General features: G+C 34.2%; 2 protein-coding genes across 2 annotated transcripts in view; one reads left to right on the forward strand and one right to left on the reverse strand.

The window, feature by feature from the left end:
• Positions 1–1590: 1590 nt before the first annotated feature.
• LOC130808134 (protein DETOXIFICATION 12-like) lies at positions 1591–10810 on the forward strand. The gene is made up of 7 exons (XM_057673592.1): positions 1591–2057; positions 8002–8546; positions 8970–9056; positions 9177–9233; positions 9334–9572; positions 10174–10379; positions 10507–10810. The coding sequence occupies exons 1-7, from the start codon at positions 1785–1787 to the stop codon at positions 10573–10575; spliced, it is 1476 nt and encodes a 491-aa protein (XP_057529575.1). The 5' UTR covers positions 1591–1784; the 3' UTR covers positions 10576–10810.
• Positions 10811–11271: 461 nt separating this feature from the next.
• The window catches only part of LOC130808135 (origin of replication complex subunit 4), a 62284-nt gene continuing 48592 nt past the window's right edge, over positions 11272–24963 (reverse strand). Inside the window, exons 5-17 of the mRNA XM_057673593.1 lie at positions 24218–24268; positions 24087–24130; positions 23812–23875; positions 20560–20646; positions 18964–19055; positions 18794–18875; positions 18052–18137; positions 17685–17794; positions 12459–12551; positions 12321–12385; positions 12098–12241; positions 11799–11896; positions 11272–11582 (exon numbers count right to left, since the gene is read on the reverse strand). Of these exons, the coding sequence (XP_057529576.1) occupies positions 11852–11896; positions 12098–12241; positions 12321–12385; positions 12459–12551; positions 17685–17794; positions 18052–18137; positions 18794–18875; positions 18964–19055; positions 20560–20646; positions 23812–23875; positions 24087–24130; positions 24218–24268 (963 nt within the window). The 3' untranslated portion in view covers positions 11272–11582; positions 11799–11851. The remainder of the gene's footprint in view (positions 11583–11798; positions 11897–12097; positions 12242–12320; positions 12386–12458; positions 12552–17684; positions 17795–18051; positions 18138–18793; positions 18876–18963; positions 19056–20559; positions 20647–23811; positions 23876–24086; positions 24131–24217; positions 24269–24963) is intronic.

Consider the following 24963-nt stretch of genomic DNA (forward strand, 5'->3'; position numbering starts at 1 on the left):
AAAAATGCAACTATGCAAGTCTTGGAGATAGTCTAGTAAGTTGATATATATATATATATATATATATATATATATATATATATATATATATATATATATATATATATATATATATATTATTTAACTTAATTCAAACATCAAAGAACACATAAATAGTTAAGAGAATTATGTAATTGAATAATAGTACTTATTTTGGTCAAATATAGATAGTTACCATATGCCAAGGCTCACAAGTGAAAACTACTTTATAGGGAATTGATTATTATTTCACTCGGAGGGTAAGTACTATTACTTTTTCAAGAAGGGTCGTAGATTCATTTTTAATATAATCTTTGAGAGACTATATTTAACTGGGCTGATTTATTATATATTTTTAAAAATATTATAAGGAGGCATTAAGAATGATGTAAATAGACATTTAAAATATTAAAAGTATGCAATAACGTTACGGTAAGTAAATATTAAGGACATTAAAAATACGATAAGTAGGCATCAATCTTTAATGAGTTGGACTTTAGATACGTTTCTCAAAAAGACGGTCACTTAAGAGACTAGTTGATTAATTATCTGTGTTCATTTAATGTCACATTTATTTTTTGATAGAGCTGGGTCTTAGTTGTCATACTTTCTTTAAAATGACTTATTTTTTTCTTTTAATTTAATCTCATTGTGGCAGAATGAGTATTCAATATCAATAAAAATTAATTATATAATCATGATTTTATCTTTCCAGTTTATTAACCTTTTGCTGAATTTACTAAATACATGTAACCTTTTTAAAAAACATTTGTTAATTATGCTTTATAGCAAAAGAGCTTTTTTAATAATGCTCCTTTTTTTAGTTAAATATTCATCTGATTTTTTAACAATTTGCTAATACACTACGTCATTTCTAAATAATTCTAATTGTTTATGGTTAAAAAATAAATATTAATAAATTTACATGAGCCGAATCAAATAAGATTTCAGCTTATTTTAATTTATAAATTTAAAATAATTTAGTGCATATTGCAAAAAAATAGAACATTTGATTAGAATAAGACAACATTGAGTAATTGTTTAGAGATTGTTTTAGTCGAGAGGTCTTAGTAAATAACAATGATTTGTGAAGTTAATAAATCACTTTATGTGGTAGGATTTAATGAGATTGAAGTTTTGTGATTTTAATTTGTCTCTTTTAGTTTCAGCCTACTCCAATTAGAAATTTTAAAAAAGAGAAATTATCAATGGTACCAATAAGTTTTTGCACTTTATCAATGGTACCCATAAATTTTACGATTATCAATGACACCCTCGTGTTATTGAGCGTCTTAAAATCGTAACCTGTTTTAATTTTTTCCGTTTAAAACTGTTAAATTTTTTCTTTTTCTTTTATTTTTTTTCGATGTTTTAAATTGAAAAATAAAAGAGAAAAGAAAAAAGTTAATGGTTCTGGACAATTTTGGACGGAAAAATTTTTAAAAAATTACGATTGAAAAACGCTCAATAATACAAAGGTACCATTAATAATCGAAAAAAAACTTAAAAAATCGAAAAAAAACTTAAAAATACTATAAAGTGTAAAAAATTAGAATACCATCCATAATTTCCCTAAATAATATCGGTTTATGGTGCGTGGTGTACGTAAAGACCGAAGACTGATTACGTTGTTTTGCGGAAATAGGAATAAGAAACTCAAATCTATTTTTGCTTCGTATTATTTTGGAACAGCGACACAACATTATTTAGTTTCGCATTCTAATTTCTAATCTGGATTCATGAACGGTAAAACCTAAGAAGAGAAAATGGAGGAAGGATTGCTATCGAAGGAGAATCAGATGAATCGAAGAAAAGAGGTATCGGAAGAATTAGGTTTAGGATTAGGTCTTCAATGGAGACAAGTACGAGAAGAGGTTCAGTTAGTGAGTTGGATAGCAGGTCCGATGGTAGCCGTAGTGTTGTCTCAATATTTGTTGCAGGTTATATCGATGATGATGGTCGGTCATCTCGGCGAGCTTTATCTCTCTAGTTCCGCCATTTCTATTTCTCTTTCCGGTGTCACCGGCTTCAGTGTCATGGTACCTATACCTTTTCTTTTTCTTTTTTTTGTTTTGGAAATTCACGTGGCAGCATCGAACTTTCATGGATTTCATGATGAATCCATGACGTATTATTTATCTAACTGCCGTAGACTTTTCTGTTAAATTCTTGTTAATTTCCGTTTAATTTCATCAAACTGGTACCTTCTGGATTTTTTTTCTAATTTCATTTCTGCCTCTCTACTGACGCCTGTGATTTTTTTTATGTGATTTGATATGCGTGATACTGGCACCTCATACATACACAACTGCTATAAATTATTAACATACTCTTTAATTAATTTCTGTGTCTTTCTACATTAATCATTTCATGTCCCTTGTCTAATAGTAGATCAATTAGGAGTACTAGTATATATAATATACTCAATATTTTAATTTCAACACCTTAATTGTTAATTAATACAATACTTTAAAAAAGTACTATAAAGATATCACTTATTTAACATTATTTAATAATTTAAATCATCCTATTATCTAGTTAAGACCCTTTCTAACCATCATTATGATATTGTACGTGGTAGTGAAAATATGAAATATTCTATTCTGTTTTACATATTTTGCATTAGAAGATTACTCTGTTTGTAAATGTAAAACAACAATATTGTTGCAGAAAACAACTTGAAACACATTCTGAGATTTGTCATTTAGAACTTTACTCGGGCGCATTTTTCTATCAAGTTGTTGGCTTGAGTTTCCATTTCCTTTTTTAGTTCCTAATTTTACTAAAATTACGTGGGTGAAAACTATTGAGTAACTAATTCATAACAATAATATTTTATTATTTTAATGTGATAATAGGCTATACGGCTATATGGTTGAAGTTTGGAGGGTTGAGGGACGCAATTTAGTACTTCATATCTTATCCTTATTGATGATCAAGAGGATGTTTAAGATAAACTTTTACAGTAAAAATTATTTGCAAATGCAGATAATATAATAACTAATATTAATATAATTCATTATAATTCAAGTTAAAAATTTAAATTCTTTGGTAGGGGCATAGAGTAATTACTCCATATTCAGGTGAAATTCTATAGTTGACTCCTGTAACTTTATTACTGGTGGTATGAGATTCAATCATTCAATTTCATTCAATTCCTATTGTGTTTATCAGGCTCGATCTCATTAATTATTTTTAGTACTATACTTCTTTATATTCTGTTAGTAGTTTCATTTATTTTTTCATATTTATCGAGAAAATATCTTAATCTTTAACGTTTCTATTTGCGTATTGATAAAAAATTGTGAAAATGTGATATTAATCATTCTTGCATTGATACGAATGAAATAAGATCTCACTTGAATATATTTTAACTTATAAATTAAGATTAAAATACAAATTAAGAATGATAAGTGAATAGTAACGACTATAAAGTAAATGAGACTACCTAGGAAGAATAGGAGGGAGTAATAAATTTGTTTCATATAACATATTATACCATACTATTATATAGTCTCTCCGTTCCTTTTTGTTTGTCCTCTTTAAGTTTTTTCATTTTATGAGAGAGAAATTTAAATATGATTTTTAAAGTATATGTTCAAGACAAAATATATTCATGTGAGATCTTATTAGATTTGTCTTGATGTAAAGAATTTTAATATATAATTTTTATAATTTTTTTATTATGCGTACTATGAGATGTCAAGTCTCAAAATTTGCGTTGAAATACGTAAAAAAATAAAGTGGACAAACAAAGAAATGGAGGAAATATCCAATTTCCGCTTAGAGTTAGGGTCCGGAGGAGCAAATCTACATTTTATTAGTGTTATTTATTAGAAGATTCCAAAATCTCTAGCATATTCTCGTTCAATGCATTTTCATTCATTACATTTAGCTTTTTCTTTGTCCCAACCACACAAATATACTTCCTCCTATTCACCTTATGAGTTCCATTTGACTTTTCACGGATTTTAAGGAGAGTCAAAAGTGAGACCCTAAGGGTTGGAAAGAGAGTGGTATTATGGGTTTTTAATATAGTTACTAAGGGCATAAAAATCAAAAACCCATACAAAAAATAAAAATGGCACAATTAAGGTGACTTGACCATAAGAGGAAATGGGACACATAAGCTGAATAGAAGGGAGTAATATTTTTTTATCGCTACCAAAAATAAACCAAGCTTTCAAATTTAGCATATCTAGCTAGTATAATTGTTTTTACAAATAGAGTACATAAATATTTCTTGTACTTTTTTTTTGAAAAGTATTTCTTCTTGTACTTGTTTCATCAACAATTAAGGTTATAATAAGATATAGCTAATCCTATAAGACCCGGTGGTAAATATAGATTTCTAACCACTAATTCTTACTTTACAATTTTATTTTGGTTTAATGTCTTAGCATTATATAACAAATAACAATTATCATACTGATTCTTATAATTTACTCGATAATTATTAAATCATATACATAATAATAAATGTTGAATCAGATAATTACACTCGGCTAATGAAAATGAGTACTAAGATACATGTAGAGTGTGCAATATGGATATTGATAATGTGTAATGTGTAGCATTTTCTTGCTCCCTTCGTTTCAATTAGTTGGTTACACTTCGACTAAAAAATTCTTATAATTTTGATCAAAACGTAAATAAAAACTGAATCTGAAACGGATTAAGCTACTACATAACCTTACCCTAACGAGTAAGCAAATAGGAATTACCTGACTCTTTTGAGTCAGTAAGTAAACTGCCTTAGAAAAAGAAGTTCGGTTAGGTTCTTAGTTGCTTTTTCTTCGTCTGTTGATAGGAATCTAATGGTATTAGAAATTCTGAGAATAATAATGTACCTATTCAAAAGAAGGGTAAATATTATTTACCTAAAAATCTTTATGCTATCTGTAAATTTGATGTATCATTGCTACCAATTAAATTAAATTTACCTATGGTATGTAAACCGTTATCTTGGGGTAGTGCTTTATCATCAGGTTTATACCCTAAATATTTGTCTGACTTAAAAGGTGGTTACTTAAGTGGAATAACTGGTGCAATTAGTCGTGTTACTATCTGTTAAAGCACGGGGGATATCAATCACTACTATATTGATATCAGTAATAGTTATAAGGAAATATGTAGTGTTATGAATAAACTTCAGAATCAGCCCTTCAAAATATCAAAACATATGATATCTTATATAAAAGTAAATAAACAAAAGTTAGTTAACTTCGGTTTACTTATGCCAGAGAATCTCGGTAGAGTTAATTTAAAAAATTTAGGAATTAACCTCAGAGAATCTTATATGAAAAATAATGATATAATGAAAATATATTCTTATGCTGAATTGTTAGAAATTTTACATAAGGATGTTAACCGGGCTCAGTATGAGAGTATGTTATTAAATATAGCTGAAGTTTTTGAGGATTTTCGAAATTCTTTTATAGAGCATAGAACAAGAATCAATGGGTATAAAATCCTTTACTAAAGTGGGATTTGGAACTTTAGGAACAAGTGTAATGGATGTGCAGTTCATAGCCTTACAAAAGACCCTATGCTAGAAGAATTTTTGGATGGCTCTAAACACATCATCTTTAATAAAATGCCATGCTGTTTTGAAAAAAACTGAAACCCATCAATTCCAGGAGCTTTATCATCATCAATCCCTCAAAGAGCTTGATTCACCTCTTCCATTGTAAACTCTCTACACAGACTCTGTTGAGCTTCCAGGTTCAAAATAGACCCTCTCCTAATAACATAACAGGTAAATCAATAGAAGGAAGAGAAGAGACTCTGCTACCTAATAATGATTTATAGAAGTGAAGAATCTCCTGTTGAATGCCAACAGGATCCTCAAGCCTATCACCCTGAGCATTATACAAGAGGTTAATTCTATTTGTATTATACCTAGCTTTCATTGCAGCATGAAAGAAGTGATTATTTGAGTCCCCAAGCTTCAACCATTGAATCCTTGATTTCTGCTTTAGAGCAGACTCCTCAATAAAATTCCATTCTCTCAACAACTCTCCAACTATCTTCTCATTTTCTTGCAATTGAACACTATCAGGATCTTGCTGTAACTGAACATTAATTTGTTCCAAATTACTTCTTGCTGTCTCAATCTTCTCATTCAAGTTGTGAAATTCATTTTTATGCAAGCTTTTCATTTTCCCCTTCAAAAGTGTAAGATTTGCCCAAATTGCTCCTAACAGATTGTGAGAACCACTAGGATGCCAAAATTCATGCATAATAGTCTGAAAATCAGCATGATGAGCCATGTAGTTGAAGAATTTAAAAGGCTTTCCCACAGTAAGAGGATCATCAGCATATTTCAATAGGAGAGGGGAATGATCAGACAAAGAAGGCATCAAATAATCAACTACTATATGACCTTTATTTAACATCCATGTCACATTTCCAAAAGCACGATCAATTCTACTATGAATTCTTCTGTCAGCATAGCCTCTGCTAGACCAAGAAAAAGAAGGGCCAGTAGATTTCAATTCAGCAAGGTTTAAATCAGTGACCCATTGAGACATATCCTTGATTTCAGCAAGTGAAACAGCTGTTCCATTAGTTCTATCATCAGTATACATGACGGCATTAAAATCACCTATTAAAGGTCTACTAGTATTTGCTTGAGGGTCAAGTAGTGCTCTTATTGATATTGAAGTTGATTAGAACTGTCTTCATACTCCCGTTCCATATAATTTGCATCAAAGATAAAATTGTTTTTTAAGAAAAAGGTTGATAATGGTAATGAAAGAGGAAATTCAATGAATTGTGTGGATAAAAATAAAAGAAAGTTAAAATGTATGAATAAGATTAAAAAGGAACTGATGGCCATAGTCTAAAAATAGAAATGATGCAAATTAAGTTAGACAAATCAAAATGAAAAATGATGCAAATTAAATGAGACTGAGTATTTGTTTTTTCAATAGTTACACTGATTTTTATGTTAAAACTTTTTAGAGGAAAAGTAGCTATTATATGTTTTTTTAATAGCTATACTGATGCAAACTAGATTGATTGGTTGCTCTAACTGTTTATACAGTTCGTTTGGATTTATGAAAATTTTTTTATTTTTCCAGAAAAATATAGTTGCACTGATTTTTATGTTAAAAACTTTTTAGAGCAAAAGTAGCTATTATATAAAAAGATACTAATAAAGAAGATCAAACATATTTCTAATTTATACTATCTTGTGTCTTCGTTTTGTTGAATTAACATTTTAAGAAAATATGGATATTTGATAATAAATAAAAGAGCAATTGAATTGTAATAATAAAATTGAAAGAGAGTTAATAGTAACTTCATGATTAATTTAAATTTCTACAGAAATTCCATCATTATAAAATTTTCTGAGAGGCAGTGGTATGTAGTATGTACTAATACTCTATGCAATCTATTGTGTTATATTCACAGGAAAAACTATCAATTTTTAGGATAAAATATTTCTTGCAAGTTGCAACCCTGATCAGATCGAATCAATTCATCAATAGCAAGACTTACAAATTCTGGATAGGCAGATAGCTAAAAATTTCAATTAATTTTATCAAAAAAACAAAAAGTTAAGCTCGATGTGAGAAAGTTAGAAAAATCAATATGTAGTCTGTTTATTATTGACATAAATGCTTTTATTACTTTTTGCAACACTTGCGGCCATAAGGTAATGGATTGGTAATAAATGAAAGGTGATGAAAAGGATTTGTAGTATATTTTTTTCAAGAAACTTTGATCATTAAAAAATGTTTTTTTCATAAATTTTCGTTACTAACTTGTAGTTTATACCTGGTCTAATGATAATACATTGGAATGAAATATATGAAGAAAATAAGATGATCGAAATAGACTTATCAGTATATTTTCTCACCAAACAGACACCAACTTTTTATTATTATTTCTTTCATTTAACACCGACAACCAAATGGTCATCAATGATAATTGTGAATTTAACTCTGGCGCTTGGACATTTGAATTTGTACACAGCTAGGGATGGCAAGTGCTTTAGAGACCATAAGTGGGCAATCTTATGGTGCACAACAGTACAGGAAGTTGGGAACACAAACATATACAGCCATTTTCTCTCTTATATTAGTCTGCATTCCGATCTCAATCCTATGGACTTGCATCGAAAAAATCCTCATTTTGATTGGCCAAGACCCTACAATATCACGTGAAGCCGGTAAATTCTCAACGTATCTTTTACCGGCCCTCTTTGCTTATGCAGTTCTTCAACCTCTTGTTCGCTTCTTCCAATCCCAAAGTTTGGTGATGCCTATGGTTATAAGTTCCTGTGCCACTCTTTGCCTCCACATTCCCCTATGTTGGGCTTTGGTATTCAAATCTGGATTACAAAACCTTGGAGGCGCGGTAGCAATTGGTTTATCAATGTGGTTGAATGTGGCCTTCCTTGCTTTATACATGAAGTTCTCTCCTTCGTGTGCATTAACTCGATCCCCACTCTCCATGGAAATATTCTATGGAATTGGAGAGTTCTTTGGATTTGCTGTTCCTTCTGCGTTTATGATTTGGTAAGCAACTTTTTATTTCCTACGTCCTAGGTTTTTTTTAGTTGCAACTTGTATCCCCAAAAGATCTCATGAATGTCTTAGTGAACAACTAACATTCTATTACCTCAATACCATTAAGTGGCTTTCACATATGATAGGGTTTGGGAGAGTCAGATGTATGCAATTTTACCCTTATTAGTGATAGCAATGAGGTTGTTTTGGATTAACTTTTGGTACCAAACATCATATACAACTTCACATAAATAAAGATTGCACTTGATTTAATGAGTTATTTTGTTATATTCCATTATAATCTGAAACCAAAGAACCATGAATCTTTGACCCCATCAGATGTGTGCCGGATAAAGATTGCAATTAAAACACAACGGATGAGGTGTATTATCATGTACTATAAATTCAATGTGTTAATGTTTGTGCTCACAGTTTGGAATGGTGGTCATTTGAGCTTCTGATCCTACTATCAGGCCTTTTACCTCATCCAGAGCTTGAGACTTCTGTTCTTTCAGTATGGTATGTTTCGTATCATCCATTAATTCCTGCTCCTGATCCCATTTTCATCTCAAAACAAAATCCAGGTATATATTAAGGAGAAATCATCAGCTTTAATGTAAAATTTGTTTTCTTGAATAGCTTGACAACAATTTCGACGCTCTATGCAATACCTTATGGAGTAGGAGCTGCTGCAAGGTGTGCTCTTGTCCTTGACCAAATATTCCTAATGTGATCTTGTAGTTATAAATCAATTGTAAAATAGTCATAATCTTCTTTTCCTTTGGACCAAGTGCAGCACCAGAGTCGCAAATGAACTTGGGGCCGGAAACCCACAAGGAGCTCGTACTGCTGCTTATGGAGTTATGCTAATTGGTGTGGCAAATGGTATTCTTGTCAGCTCGATCCTTTTTGCTACCCGAAAAATATTTGGCTACACCTTCAGCAATGAGAAGGAAGTTGTAGATTATGTCACTGTGATGGCGCCTTTGGTTTGCATCAGTGTTATAATTGACAGCCTTCAAGGTGTATTCTCAGGTATTGATTCAAATGACTTTACCTTCAAATCCCTTTTTAGATAATTTATTTTGAAGTGTTAAATTAGGCTGGACTTATTGTGAATGCCAGCATATTAACGGGAGGACGCAAGTGCACACACTTCATAAGCCAAGGAGAAATATACCATCCCAAAACCATATGGCAATGGAAGAAGGTCTCTAATAGCTTATAAAGTGTGCACACCATTTTCAATTTATCGATGTGGGATAACTCATCCCAACACCCCCCTCACATGCGAACCCCCGTCAAGTTCACATGTGGGAGTAATCAATTAGGGTAGGAACGCCATTTTTTTTAAACCTACCATTTTTTAAAATTATTGATCGAACCATCGGCTCGGATACCATGTTAAATTAGGCTGGACTTATTGTGAATGCCAGCATATTAACGGGGGGACACAAGTGCACACACTTCATAAGCCAAGGAGATATATACCATCCCAAAATCATATGGCAATGGGAAGAAAGTCTCTAATAGCTTATAAAGTGTACACACCATTTTCAATTTATCGATGTGGGATAACTCATCCCAACATGAAGTTATCATTAGATGTTAGTTAAAGCTCTGTTTGTTGTAACAGGTATAGCAAGAGGATGTGGGTGGCAACATATAGGTGCTTTCGTGAATCTTGCAGCTTTCTATCTTTTCGGGATTCCAGTTGCAGCTATACTTGGCTTTTGGGTGCACATGAGAGGAAGAGGTCTTTGGGTTGGGATTCTCTCTGGCGCGGTTGTGCAGACAACGCTTCTAGCTATCATTACAAGCTGTACAAACTGGGAAGAGGCGGTACGTGTCTTTCAATTTTATCAAATAATCAATTTGTTTAGAACAGAAACATAAAACAAGGTAATATATATAGCTGTAGACAGAATGACAGATCTCTTATAGTTGGTTTTTGCAAATGTTATAACAGGCAAGAAAAGCGTGGCAAAGAATATCAAAAACAAACTGTCGCGTGGATGAACAAAGACTATTGATTTGATAGTTTTGAACACAAAATGGTTGCTTTGCAAGCATATAGCCAGTACGAAAATCTGGAGCCATATCAACCAGCCAAACAATTGTAAAATGATCAGTACTTTGAAATAGTACCACACTTTTTTGTTATTTAAGGCGGAGAATCGAGACAACGGATGATTTGAGTATTACATGCACAAGCAATTCTGATAAGAGTTTGGAAATGAACAAAATTTTGAATGAAATCGCATTTTAGCTTCTTTCTGCTGGTTTGCTGCAACATTACAAATCAATATCAAAATAACATCAATAGCCAATGTCTAAACCGAATCTCTAATACTTTTTCGTTTCAACTCAAAAGGAAAATTAGCGGGAGTATCAACAGTTTGGTCAACGGTACTTTGAAAAAGAAAATATTATGTATGATTATCAATAATCAATACGAGAAAATGTTTTCCATCTGGTATATAGAAACAGGTGATTGTATATGAAGTGGAAAAAGGAGTTTTTAAACTTTTTGGGTGTGTGATGGCTTTACTAAAGTGTGCAGTTACAACTTAAATTTTTGAAATTAAGTCTTTATTGTAGTAGCATAAACTTTATATTAAAACGCTAGACATAATTATGATATATAATTCATACAAAATTGTTGTAAGCTAGAGAACGTAAACAGCAAACTCCACAAGACTCGAGAAACAAATTACGTACTTACTCCGGACAATTGAGTTTGCAACATTAAATCAACGGGACAGAAAAGTACATAATAGTATGGACTATGGAGACAAATTCGTGTATTTATTTGGTCGTTACTAATTAGTTGATTCTTTTGGTGTAAAATATTCCACTTATATTACGTGAAAGTATAAAACTACTCAGCTCGTTTTATCCAAATAATTCTTTCCAATTGCAATTAAACAAGCACTTTGATAATCCTGAGAAGTGAGAAAAGTTTGAAGGAAACAAGAAAAGTTCAGAAAGGGGCAAAGTGTCTGAAACATCATTCAACCGAAATTTGTAGAGCTAATTCCATTCCTGCAAAACAAACACCTCTTAAAGACCAATACAAATATGACTGAAATATAATAATATAGTATACAATACAAGTATACAACAAGACCAAAGCTTTAATTTCAAAGCCTTAATCTCAAGAGGGAAAATTTGTTTTGTAGAAATTCGAAGACTGTTCCCCTGACCATAAAATGACAGCACAAATTTTTTGACAAGGCTATCAAAGTTTTGTATAAATACCTATTTTGCTCTGTCCCTGATATTTTTGGAACTTGGTACATCTAATATGGCTATCAAAGTTTTGTACCGGTCTGATCCATCAATTTCTGAAGAATGCTCTGCAGATGAGCAGGATTTTCAAACATCAATGTCAAAGCACCAAGAAGCTAGAAAAAAAGCCTTCAAGAAATTTCCTAGAACTTTTATCAAAGAAAAATAAAATGCTGAACGTGCTTCCACACCGAAGTTAGTGAAGCACAGGTACTGGAGGTTTAGAAGTATTATTTATCCAGGCATTAATGGAACTCAATATGACTTACTGGGCAACTTTGATTGAGTTTCAATCCCTGATGGAGCTCATATGGTGAAATTAGTAACTTCACAGAACGAAATTCAATGGGCTGGTTGCACCCCCTATTGTCCATGAAGCAGACTATTTCACACTGGATGAGATGCTCAAGTGCCTGAAATCATTAAAATTGAATCAGTAGACCATCAGTATAAATTAGCTTATACAAGTCACAGATCATAGCAGACACTCACCCTTAAGCAAACAGCCCTTGCATAATAATCAGGGGTCTGGAATGAATCGTGTATAGCTTTGTATTCTGCAACATAGGCCATATTCAGAGCTTGGAATTTTGTATAAAAAATGCCATTTGTATATCTCAAAATGCAAACCTTTCATGACCGAGTTGAAGTTGTATGAAATTTTCTCTCTAGCTTCCAGCCGTTTCATGCAAACCAATAAGTAAAGTTCTAAGACGGAGCAATCTGTAGAAACAAATTGGAGCATTCTAAGCAAGGCAAGTTCATAGAGGGGGGATACAACGGAGTCCAAACAGGGGCTTATGTTGGGCTTTGAAATATGTACATACATTATTTTGCCGGAGATTAATCCTAGACTTTTGTTATTTGGACTGGGATCTCATTTGATACAGTATGTATCCAAATGTCAACCAGATCATGAATGAAAGATTGCATGTTTAAGATCTAATAATATGAAGCCTATGCCCTCATTTATGTGAGAGTGCAAAAGGTCTGAACTGGAACTTTCCAAAGAAAATGAATAGCACAACCTATAACCACTGACAGCTGCACTGCATTGGAGCTTTGTTGTTGTTGTTGTTATTGTTGTTTTTTCTTCTTCTTCTTCTTCTTCTTCCATAAGAGAGTAGATCATTCTACTACTTCAATTCATTCTTTTCTTTTTTTTTTTTATGTTTTTTCTTCTTTTTCTATTTTATTCCCTCACTCTAAAGATTAAGTAAACTACCTCCAACTTCTTTCTTTTTATGTTATGGATTCGTTTTTCTTAGGTTTAGGTTAGAATTAAGATAACCTTGAGATTTCAAAGGTAGTTGACTTGCTTACTTGTTAAAGTAAGGAAATGGAAGGATAACCGAACCAACCGGGCTTACTGCTTCTCAACCTTCTGTGACCCTTTCTTATTACTTATTATATTAAGGCCAATCCGAGATAACTCGAACCGAACAGCTCAAAGGACTGGTACTACGGATAAGACTTGGGTTGGCAGAGACTCATCAAGCAGACTTCCTGCTATCTACTTTGGAGAGTGTTCTCTAATTGGCAGAAGGAATAGTAGACACCCCCGGTTCTTGTATTTTGCTTGCCTGAGCAATTGAGGGTTTGACGTACTTTCAACTCACCAAACTCCGTCTTTTTTCGATCCATCACTTGGAAGAGGTCTTGCTTGAGGTCACCTTGGAAAGTCTTTTCGTAGGAAGTTACTTTTCTAGAAAAAAGGGCAACCCCTTATCCGAAATTATTTAGCTCATTTGTCCTCTGGTTCAGCTTCGCTGCTATACCACTACTATCAGGGCTAGGAACTATCGCAGCTTATCCGAGAGGTTACGAGGCTCGAGGAGCTTGTTTTAATCCATATAGACTTCTTCTAAGTCTACATACTTCACCATCTTTGCAGCCTTCATAGCCTTTAGGTTTCATGTAGGTAAACCAGCATGAATCTTCAGTCCTAGCTCTTTCTAAGATAAATCCATCTTTTATCTCAACCCTTCCATTTTGTTGTGGAACCCCAGCTACACTCTTCTGATGCACAATTCCTTTTTCTCCCATCAGTTCTCCACACTCAGATTGAACAATTTCAGTGCCATTATCACTTCTTATTGTCTTGACTTTCTTATCAAAGTGATTCTCAACATAAGCCAGAAAGTTCCTTAAAATGCCTCTAACTTGTTCTTTGTTAGCTAGTAAGTAAGTCCATGTAGCTCTACTGTGATCATCCACAATAGTAAAGAAGTAAGATGCACCTGTAATGGTATGAATACTATATGGCTCCCATAAATCTACATGAATCAAATCAAAAATAGAACTAGCAATAGAACTGATAGTGAAAGGCAGTCTATGGTGTTTTGCCACACCACATGTATCACAGAACAAATAAGAGATACCCTTGCAATTGCAAATAGAAAAATCTTTCATCTTTGATAAAGATATATGCCCAAGTCTGCTATGTAAAACACTTAAAGATTCAGCCACATTACAATCCCTTCTAGAAAGTGTTTCACTACTCAAAGCATCAATCTTATTACAAGCATTAAAACTTCTCCTAATCTTCAAATCTTCAAGCTTGTAAAGTCCATCCTCCACTCTTCTAGACGCTATCTTCTCATCAAAGGTAAGGTCCTGGATCAAACATCCATTTTTGTCAAAAATAATTTTCAGCTTATCTTTCTCTAACTTGCTGACTGATAAAAGGTTTTGTCTAAACTCAGGAACTAATAAATAGTTTTCAAGCTTAATTCCTGGTTGTATATAAACAGTACCTATTTCTTTCTTTGATTTCCTCAAATCAGTAAATAAATTTCTGTTACCACGCATATGATCTGAAGCTCCAGTATCTATAATCCACCCTTTATTTTGCAAGAAATTAAAGAAAGTTGCCATGTTATAACTATTTATTGTACCTGCAAAATGGCTGGTGGCTTGTTTTTCTTCTCCAAGGGACTGTCAGCAACATGCTCACCACCAACTTTCTTGTTCACATGCTCACCACTTCAGAGTTCTTACCCTTTGGCTTTGTGAACCATTCTGGATATCCCACAAGCTTAAAGCACTGATCTTTGAGATGTCCCCTCATCAAAGAGTGCTCACATTTCTTCTTCATCTTCTCTTCTTTAGTTTCCCTTTTCTGCCAGTTTCCTTGTGTCTGCTTCCCAAAACTAAGAGCACTACTTTCAGCTTCTGCTTGGATGTTCCCTGTGACTTGCTTTTGCTTCTCTACCTGTTGAACCAGATGAAAGGCTCTGTTAACAGGAGGTAATGGATCCATAGCAAGCACATTTCCCCTCATATTCTCATATCCATCATTCAAGGCCATTAGGAATTGCATGAGCTTGTTTAAAGCATCAGCATCAAGAAGCTTCTTAAGGATGTTGAAAGTACAGTTCTTCAAGGCTCTACAGGTACATTCAGGAACACCTTCTATGCTCGAAATCTCATCCCATAAACTCTTCGGTTTACAGTAATATTCGGCAACAGATTGGTTTGCTTGCCTTAAATCATTAAGGTCTTTCTTCAGTTGATAAAGGAGGGGTGCATTAGATTGCCCATAACTATCCTATATATCATCCCACAACTCCTTAGAAGATGTGAGATACATCAAGTTCTGAGATATATCTTGTTTAATGGACCCAAGAATCCAAGAAGAAACAAGATAATCATTCCTTACCCACTTATTGTAGGAAGCATCATCTGGTTTTGGTTGAGACAGAGTACCATTGACAAATCCAAGCTTGTTCTTAGCTCCAAGAGCCATCCTAACACTCCTACACCACTTAAGATAGTTGTTTCCATCAAAGGTTATGCAGCCAAGTTGATGGGTAGACTGATCAGATGAAGAAATGTAGAATGGATCAGCATAGAAGTCATGGTTTTCTGAAGAGTTTTTTTTTTGTGTTTGATTTTTCACCACCTCCTGACATCTTTAGGTGATAAAGATTGAATCTTTGAAGAGAAAGAAGGAAGGATTTTGATTGTAGATTTCAAGAAAGAGCCTCCTGCTCAGATACCATGTAAGAAAGGCAAAAAAATGTATGAGATTTGCTTGAAGAGAAAGCTACTGTTTCATTCAATCCTCTGCATTCCTCTGTATTTTCTATTTCAATACGTTTTCTCCCTCACTTGTATCCAAGTAAGTGCATTGCATAACCTCACTCTGACGCTTTGAAAACCAATCCTTGAATGTGAAGGTCAATTGATCTAAGTTTTGAATGCCTTCTTCATCCCGCAGCCTTGGAAAAATCATGCATTAAAGGCCCGGTCTCTTTTTTGTTCTTGTAATTATTGAGTGGTTGCTTTACCGTATCCCGAGAAAAGAAGGTATACATGCCAATGTACCGGAGGCAGCTTCAAGGCTTACCCTTACCCAAATCCTTTCTGTTTTCACCAAGATTGGGCCTCTTTTCGCTGTGTAGCAGCGTAATCAAGGGGTGACCCTGTGTAATGTGCTTTCATGTGAGGTTTCCGGAGGCATAAAGGGGAGATCATGGTACGTAGCTCTTCACAAAGCTAATACGCTTGACAGAACTCTACTTTCTAAAAAAGAGATCCAATTTTCATTCGAGTCCTTTATCCAGTTGAAGAACGAAGAACCAGTTGACTAAGTTACAGTTCCTTAAGCATAACCAGCGGAGATCGCAAATCCATATGTAGCAGATACGAGGATGACAGTCTGAGTACCTACAGTAGCATATGCAAGTACAGATCCCTATAGAAGAGAAGCAAAGGTATAAGCCAAGACCAGTAAAGCCACACCAGCAGTCGATCTAGCTTTTGATATTGGCAATGCTATTGAGGATGTTTTTGAAGCACCACTATAAGACCACCAATAGCCGTTGTTAACCCAGTAGCTCTAGATTGAGAGAGCCCTACAGGACAGGACTTGCTTGCTGAAAAAATGCTTTCTAGGTTTGCTTTGTGTCTTCATAACAAATGGTTCATTTATTGATGGGCGAACGACGGGGATTGAACCCGCGCGTGGTGGATTCACAATCCACTGCCTTGATCCACTTGGCTACATCCGCCCTTACCCCCGAACGGGTTTAAGTAAGTCTCTATCTACGATCAGATCCTTTCAGAACCAAGCCCTATGGCCGCCATCAAAGAGAAGCTTTTTCCTATACTATTAAGTCTATTGCTGTGTTTTGGAATTAGGTTGAAGCCTTGGCTTCAACAATCGATACCTATTGCCTGGCAAAGCTTCAAAGGATGGGCTGTTCACTTCATTCATTTTACTTCACTTTACTTAAGATTAAAGTAAAGATAGGGGGCAGTGAAGGCTCATTTAGTAGACAGCGAGCGAGCAACAAGCACCTACTCCTATCCTATCCAAATGAAAAGCAGCAAGCTCCGCAACAAAAGCGAAGCGAGCCTCTATCAGGGAAAGCCATTCTTGCAGAACAAAGTAGGTTCTGGAAGAAGCGCACCCCTAAACTACACTCTTTGAAGCCCCTACTTTTTAAAAATTTTCTTTATAGGAGATTTTTAGAAGCCAAGCCCGCTCAAAGGGCCTTTCTATAATATAAAGCGTTTCGGACGTTCTTCGCATGTTTGAGCCCCTTTCGGTCAGTAAGATTGTCAAAAGGCAAAGTAAACTTTCCTTTATGACTAAACAAATAGAATAGGGCGAGCGCGCTAACGAACAAGAAAGGGTAGCTTTTCTATAGGGACACTGTTTGGAAGAAAATGCATAATGAACTAAAGTGAGAGGTAGAGTATTTTAAGGTGTTGTGGGGAGAGGATGACACCATCTAACTTGACAAAACGCAAGAAATACTGGATTTTACTATTCGTTCCTAATGGAATGCTATATAACAATAGAATATGATAATTCTGAAGCTGATGAGGTATATGTAGCTCAATCACCTTTAAGATATTCAAGCTTTGTTTGTCTATTAACCCTCATAAGAGCCATCTTAAAGTTCTCAACTGACAGCATGCCTGTCTTCAAGTCCATAGAGGAGATAGATAAAAACCTGAAAAATAATAGACATTTAACATAATCAAACACCCTTGTAATTCCTAATTTGTTTCCTCTTGGGGTAGGGGGAGATTACGTTATAAGGAGTATAAAGGGCAATGATGGAATATTACTTGTAAGTCATAGGTACCACTCCAAAAGACTTTAACAGCTATAGTCAATTGTCTTCTTCCAATCAGATAGTCTATAAATTTCGGTCTATTAGAAAATAAGTGGTTCTATTTTCTGGTTCCTACAGAAAAGATAGCTTACAAGAATCTCAAAATCTGGTCAACTGTTGAATCTGCACTCAGCAATGTATTTATGGTGTCTTTGAATCTCTTGTCTGCCAACAAGCTCTACGTGAAATCAAGGATAACACAAGTAGATAAAGATAGCTAAAATATATATATATATATCCACATCACAGTTAGGTTGCAAATGAGACTTCAAATCTGGTCAATTGTTGAACTCAAACTCAATAACATCTTTAAGTTTATTGTTTACCAATGTGTTCTACATAAAAATCAAACAAAAAGCACAGAACATATTCAAAAAGCTGGTATACAAGCAAGGTTTCAGATGAGACTCAGTTGCCCAAATAAAACAAGACAAAAGCATTGATGATGCATTTAAAGTATGAAAAATGATGAATAAATTTCAAAATATGCACCAAGATATTACACAAGAAATCAAGTTTCAGCTACAAATGATTACTTTTGGCAATTAGAGCCTCAAACAATGCATTTCATTTTTCTACTACCTCTGTCTCTTTCTAATTGCAACTTCCCTTTTTTTTGACTAGTTATCAAGTGAGTTTCTATTTTGGATATTACTACCACAATTACTCACTTTGTTTCTTCTCTCTTCTTCTACGTTCCCCTTCAAAATGGAACAAGCACATATGTGACCAATGCAGTAACAGAGAACAAACAGAATAGCTAATAATAAATGGAAAACTGCGTTTTATGTCCAACCAAAGGCCAAAAAGTGCATCACATGAGAGAAAGGATACACGAATCCTTTTGTTAAACTCTACAACATAGCTCTGCGGAAGGCTTGAAATTACTGGCAAGGATAATACACACTCCAGCAACCTGAAGAGCCATGTCAAATACAAAATGCATTAGGACGTGTCGAGCACAAGCTACACTACAAATTATATTTCAAATTTATATAATTTACCTCTCCAATTCATCCTTTGAGGGAGGACAAAACAAAAGCTTTCTATGTGAGAAGCGGGACCTAACTCTTTTTTCTAAAAGCTGGTCCGCATCCTGCAATAGAAATGGGGACATGCTGTGTCAGGGCATCATAAGACCCATATTTGGGCTTGGTTCGCTTCATTTGTCCTCTTTTCATACGAGATCTATTTGAGGGATCAAAGAGATCATCACCTTGTATTTAATTTGCATACTAGTGCTACTAGATACTATTATTTAATTGAGGAAAATTAGCTACAGATAATACAAACTATAGTGACATGTGAAGTATGGTATGCTTTTGGGCATTAGTGCCTAGGTTCACAAACTAAGATATATTTGTCCAAAATAATACAATCATTACTCTCAATGAGACATTATGCTACAAGAGAAGTTTAACAAAAGAAAGAATGAAATTTGAAAATAAAAAAATAGAAAAAGTTGTAGAAAAAGCTAATTCTTGCTTTTTCTCCTAGTTCCTAAACAATCTCTTGTCCAATTTTACTACCTCCAAAAGAACAACTATCACTTCTTACAACTAATCTTGATCTACTCCTATGACGCTCGTACGAGTGTTTGATATTGAACCGGATGTCGGACTCATATCAAGTTTTGATTTTTAGGACACAGGGACTCATGTTTGAAGGATCAACTTCTTAAATTTGGATTCGATTGTTAAGAAAAGTGTAGCTATTTATGTGAAGCCATATATGTTTTATTATACATAAAAATTTATAAAGCTAGATAAAAATAGTAATTGTGTAATTATAACTAGCAAAGACATAAGAAAGATGTGCTCTTCAAATAATTATGCGCATATCTTCTTTTTTTCTCTCTTTCTAGAGTTCGAGAACCAACCGTTGCCCACTGGTGACTATTGAGAACCATTCATGCAGCGATGGTGACCAAAAGGACTTTCTCATACCCATTTCCCTTGGTTTGGTGCCTGATTCAAGATCTAGGGTATTCTTCGACTTATTGAAGGATTTGTTTTCTCCCTGACAAGTCCACATTCCGTGTTAGCACATGTGTTGTGTCATACGAATACTGGTACAATGGGGGGAATGCTGAGTCCGAGCATTACAACTTAATATCACTTATTGCCAAATTTTAGCTGTCTTTTTCCATATAAGCAAGGAAGAGAAGTACAGCCGAAGAGAGAGAGCTTCAAAGCCTAATGGATTCAATTTTGTCCAACTCATAAAAAGATCACAACAGTGTAGGTTGCAATTCAAGTAACGGTCACAGTGTTGCTAAAGCGACATGTTGCAAGAGTTAAGTTATATCAAGATGTGAACTGACAAGTTGATACTTATTCTAATTAAACTTTTCTAGATGTTAATTTAAAATGTACATTTAACGATGTAAATCATTATAAATGAAAAATTAGAATGGCTGCTAAGGTTAAATGAAAGCTTCTAGCAGATACCACGGCGTGATTACCACGGGACACAATGGAAATTTGCAGAATAAGTTGATATCCATTACAAATGCACTGGTCAATATGTAGCAGACGGCTTCACTTTAATTACATTCACTATGGACACGATTATGCATAGGAAAAAATGAATAACCATACCAGTCGACAGCTTATGCCGATTACAACCGCTTGTGATGTCACAGATTGCATTGCATCCAACAAGCTATAAAGTAACCGTTGTTTACCCTGCAAAATCCAAAGTAACACAGCATAGAAATAGTTCAAAGTGTATCAGTTATAATTACAAAGCAAATGACCAAAATAAACTCTAAAGTTTTACCGCAATGACTAGAATTCTTACATACTAGAGTCACAAGAATTCTGTTTTTGGTACATACCTTCTTGTTAAAGCAAGTGCCAATAATCTTAATAACGACGTTAACTTTAAACATTTAATCGAACATGCTTTGTCTTGTACTTTAGAGGGGGTCGATAAAGATGTGTCGAATATGGATGGTTTAAGGTTTGGAACGGTTGATGAGAGTTGTTTGATCAAAGCAACAGGAAGATCAACAGACTACTTTGGATTCTGTTTTTGGTCAGAATGTGAAGTGACAATGCAATTATGTGGTGCATTACTCTATTGTTTATTGTAATGTTTATTGTCATAGTTAATTAGAATGTTAATTGAGATGTTACATGTATGTTTATGGTGATTTATGAGGGAATACTAAGAGTGATGAATATCTTGGCTATAAATAGGATTCATCACTCATAGTAACATTCACCACAAACACACATATTGTTGAGAGGGCTATTGCATTGTTAGAAACTTAAGAGTGTTCTTACTTTGCTTTAGTATTTGTGATCTTGAGAGATTGTTCTCAAGATAAGGGTGGTTTATTATACTTGTAATTGTTGAATTCATTATAATAAACTATATTTGAGGGGGAGGTATTCAAGATACCTCATAAACACTTGTGTTCATTTTTGCATTATATTTTTCATTTGTTTTTCTTGGTTAAACCTCTTTGAGGCTTGCGCTTTCAATTGGTATCAGAGCGGGAGTGCTTCTTGGGCTATTTGGAGTGTGAAAGTGAGGTTAAAAGAACAAGAAAGACAAAATGACTGATGGGAAAAGTTTCTCTATTCAATTGTTTGACGGAATAATCAATTTTTCCATATGGATGAGTTCGGTGGAAGATTTTTTGGTGCAGCAAGGCATCGATGATGTGCTATTGAAGGAGAAACCAAATAATGTAGAAGCAGCGAGATGGACACAAATGAGAAAGAAGGCGGTAAGCACAATCCGGTTTGCCATTGCACCCGAAATCAAGTATCACTACTTGAAAGAGACCGATCCCGGTGAGTTGTTGGAAAAATTACAAGCGGTGTATGTTTCCAAATCCCTTACTAATAAACTTTGCTTGAGGTGGGAGTTGTATCAACTCATGAAGGATGAAGATACAACAATGCAAGACCACATTAACACATTTAACAAGTTGGTGTGCCAATTGTTAAATGCCGATGAAAAGTTGACCGATGAAGAACAAGCTCTATTACTTTTGGCTTCACTTCCCAAGGACTATAGAAACATAGTCCAAACATTGCTCATAGGTAGGGATTCTATCACTCTTGATCAAGCATTGGCGGCGTTGAGAGAGAATGATAGGTTCATGGTGAGAAGAGAGGGGGAAGAAAAGAAGGATGTTGGGGAGGGCTTGTTTAGTGAAGGTTCTAATAGGGGAAGAACCAAAGAAAAGGGATATCAAGGAAGGGGTAAGTCTCAAGGGAAGGGTGACCTTAGTAACAAAGAGTGTTACTATTGTAAGAAAAAGGGGCACATACAAATGATGTGTAAGGAATTAAAGGAAGACCTTAAGAGAATGAGAAACTTAAGGGATAGTGGGAGAAATGAGAGTGAGAGTAGAGGAAATGCCGCTCTAGGCTTTGTTGAAGATGATGATGACTATGGGGCTCTACTAGTTGATGGGGGAGTAGTTCATAGTAAGGAATGGGTAATAGACTCCGGTTGCTCATTCCACATTTGTTGTGAAAAAGAAAAATTTACTAAGCTTAGTTATGGTGATTATGGCCTTGTTACTTTACCAAATGATGAAAAGGTGAAAGTAGAAGGTATTGGTGAGGTAATGATTGAGACCCATGAAGGTGTCAAAAGAAGACTTGGTGATGTAAGGTATGTACCTAAGTTTGAGAGGAACCTTATTTCATTAGGTAGACTTGAGAGTAAAGGATGCACTTTCAAAGCAAGTGGAGGGGTTTTGAAAGTCATTAGAGGGAGCATGGTGCTCATGAAGGGAGTAAGGAGTCATAGGAACTTGTATGAGTTACAAGTTAATTGTGGTAGCCTAGGCCACAAAGGTGTTGATGATAGTGTGTTTGGGTCAAGGAGAATTACTTTTGCGGTTGATAAGAGTATTGGACTTGAGGGGGAGATTGTTAAAGCAAGTGCCAATAATCTTAATAACGACGTTAACTTTAAACATTTAATCGAACATGCTTTGTCTTGTACTTTAGAGGGGGTCGATAAAGATGTGTCGAATATGGATGGTTTAAGGTTTGGAACGGTTGATGAGAGTTGTTTGATCAAAGCAACAGGAAGATCAATAGACTACTTTGGATTCTGTTTTTGGTCAGAATGTGAAGTGACTATGCAATTATGTGGTGCATTACTCTATTGTTTATTGTAATGTTTATTGTCATAGTTAATTAGAATGTTAATTGAGATGTTACATGTATGTTTATGGTGATTTATGAGGGAATACTAAGAGTGATGAATATCTTGGCTATAAATAGGATTCATCACTCATAGTAACATTCACCACAAACACACATATTGTTGAGAGGGCTATTGCATTGTTAGAAACTTAAGAGTGTTCTTACTTTGCTTTAGTATTTTTGATCTTGAGAGATTGTTCTCAAGATAAGGGTGGTTTATTATACTTGTAATTGTTGAATTCATTATAATAAACTATATTTCAGCGGGAGGTATTCAAGATACCTCATAAACACTTGTGTTCATTTTTGCATTATATTTTTCATTTGTTTTTCTTAGTTAAACCTCTTTGAGGCTTGCGCTTTCACTTCTTGTGTCTCTAGTAATTAGGATAGGCCACTAGGTCTCAAGACAACAACAGTCATAATAGATGGAATAAAAGGTTAAGAGGGAAATTCTTGGGGCGTTTTTCATTTACAAGAGAAATGCAGATTCTAATTCTGCTGTGTGAGTAATACTTGCCCAGTAAGCTATCAACCTTTCTCTCTCTTTTCTTCTGTATTCTTATTTCTTTTACAAGTTCAAAGCAGATATGATAAGATCCTAGTTCATTATAGTATATTACAACACATTTTTACCAAAAAAAAAATTTCTTCCGCAACATAAATGCATACCTGAGCATATAGATCGAACTCATCCAAAACAAAAACAATTGTCTTATGTGCCAAGCCACACTCACTGAAAGAAAAAATAACAATAACAAAACCAATAACAATAACAGAAACAAAAACAATAATAATAATAATAATAATAATAATAATAATAATAATAATAATAATAATAATAATAATAATATCAAAAAACCAATAATTTCTTAGTATCAAGCATAACAAATGGCAGACATCAAAGCAGAAAAGGTTGTAAATTTTTCCACATATTAGGTACTCACCGTAACATGTCAATTAGAAATTGAGTGTTGTCGTCAAAAGATGCCTGAGCACAAATCAATCTCCTGAATAATTGTTTTTATATTTAAACTTGCTATCAAGGTAGAACAAAAAGGGATATATAAACAGTTACCATTTTGGTGAATGATAATTGATGCTCGACACATAGCTGCCTGGCAATTTCCTAAAAGTTAACAACAATAGTAGCATAATGAGGAGAAAACTGACCCAAACAAGCAAAAAAGATAAGTTACAAAATGAGGAGAGCATTACATAATACAAGTAAGCCAAAAACAAAGATGAAATAAGTGGTATATGAGACCTAAAAAGTGGTATATGGAAATGAGTGGCATAGATCTATCGAGTTTCAAGTTGAAGATAAGGTGTTCCTTCATGTTTCACCTACTAGAAGAGTAATGAGGAATGGAAAGAACCGTAAACTTAGTCCGAAATTCGTGGGACCTTACGAGATTCGTGAGTGCATTGGTTAAGTAGCTTATCGCCTGGACGCCTGTGATATTGATTAACTTAGATAATGTTTGCGACATAATAAGACTGAAAATAAATTATATCAGCTTATTTGTGTCATTAAAGGCTAGGGATGAAGATAAAATGCTTAATGCTGAATAGTATTTAGACTTTGTTATGATTATAGTTGACTTGTAGGAGGGTATATAAAGTATTATAAAAGTTTGATATCCAAAGTCTTCGAATAGGCAAAAGAGCCATGCAAATGAATGGCATAGACCTATCGAGTTTCAAGTCCGAGATAAGGTGTTCCTTCGTGTTTCACCAACTAGAGGAGTAATGAAAAATGAGAAGATGCTTAAACTTAGTTCGAGGTTCGTTAGACTTACGAGATTCGTGAGCGCAATGGTG

Source organism: Amaranthus tricolor, chromosome 3, assembly GCF_026212465.1.
Source record: "Amaranthus tricolor cultivar Red isolate AtriRed21 chromosome 3, ASM2621246v1, whole genome shotgun sequence".
Lineage (NCBI taxonomy): Eukaryota > Viridiplantae > Streptophyta > Magnoliopsida > Caryophyllales > Amaranthaceae > Amaranthus > Amaranthus tricolor.

Coding starts and splice junctions, on each gene's coding strand:
- LOC130808134 (XM_057673592.1), top strand. CDS start 1,785: ATGGAGGAAGGATTGCTATCGAAGGAGAATCAGATGAATCGAAGAAAA. Junction 9,057..9,176: donor ACTTCTGTTCTTTCAGTATG/GTATGTTTCGTA, acceptor TTTCTTGAATAG/CTTGACAACAATTTCGACGC. Junction 10,380..10,506: donor GTACAAACTGGGAAGAGGCG/GTACGTGTCTTT, acceptor ATGTTATAACAG/GCAAGAAAAGCGTGGCAAAG.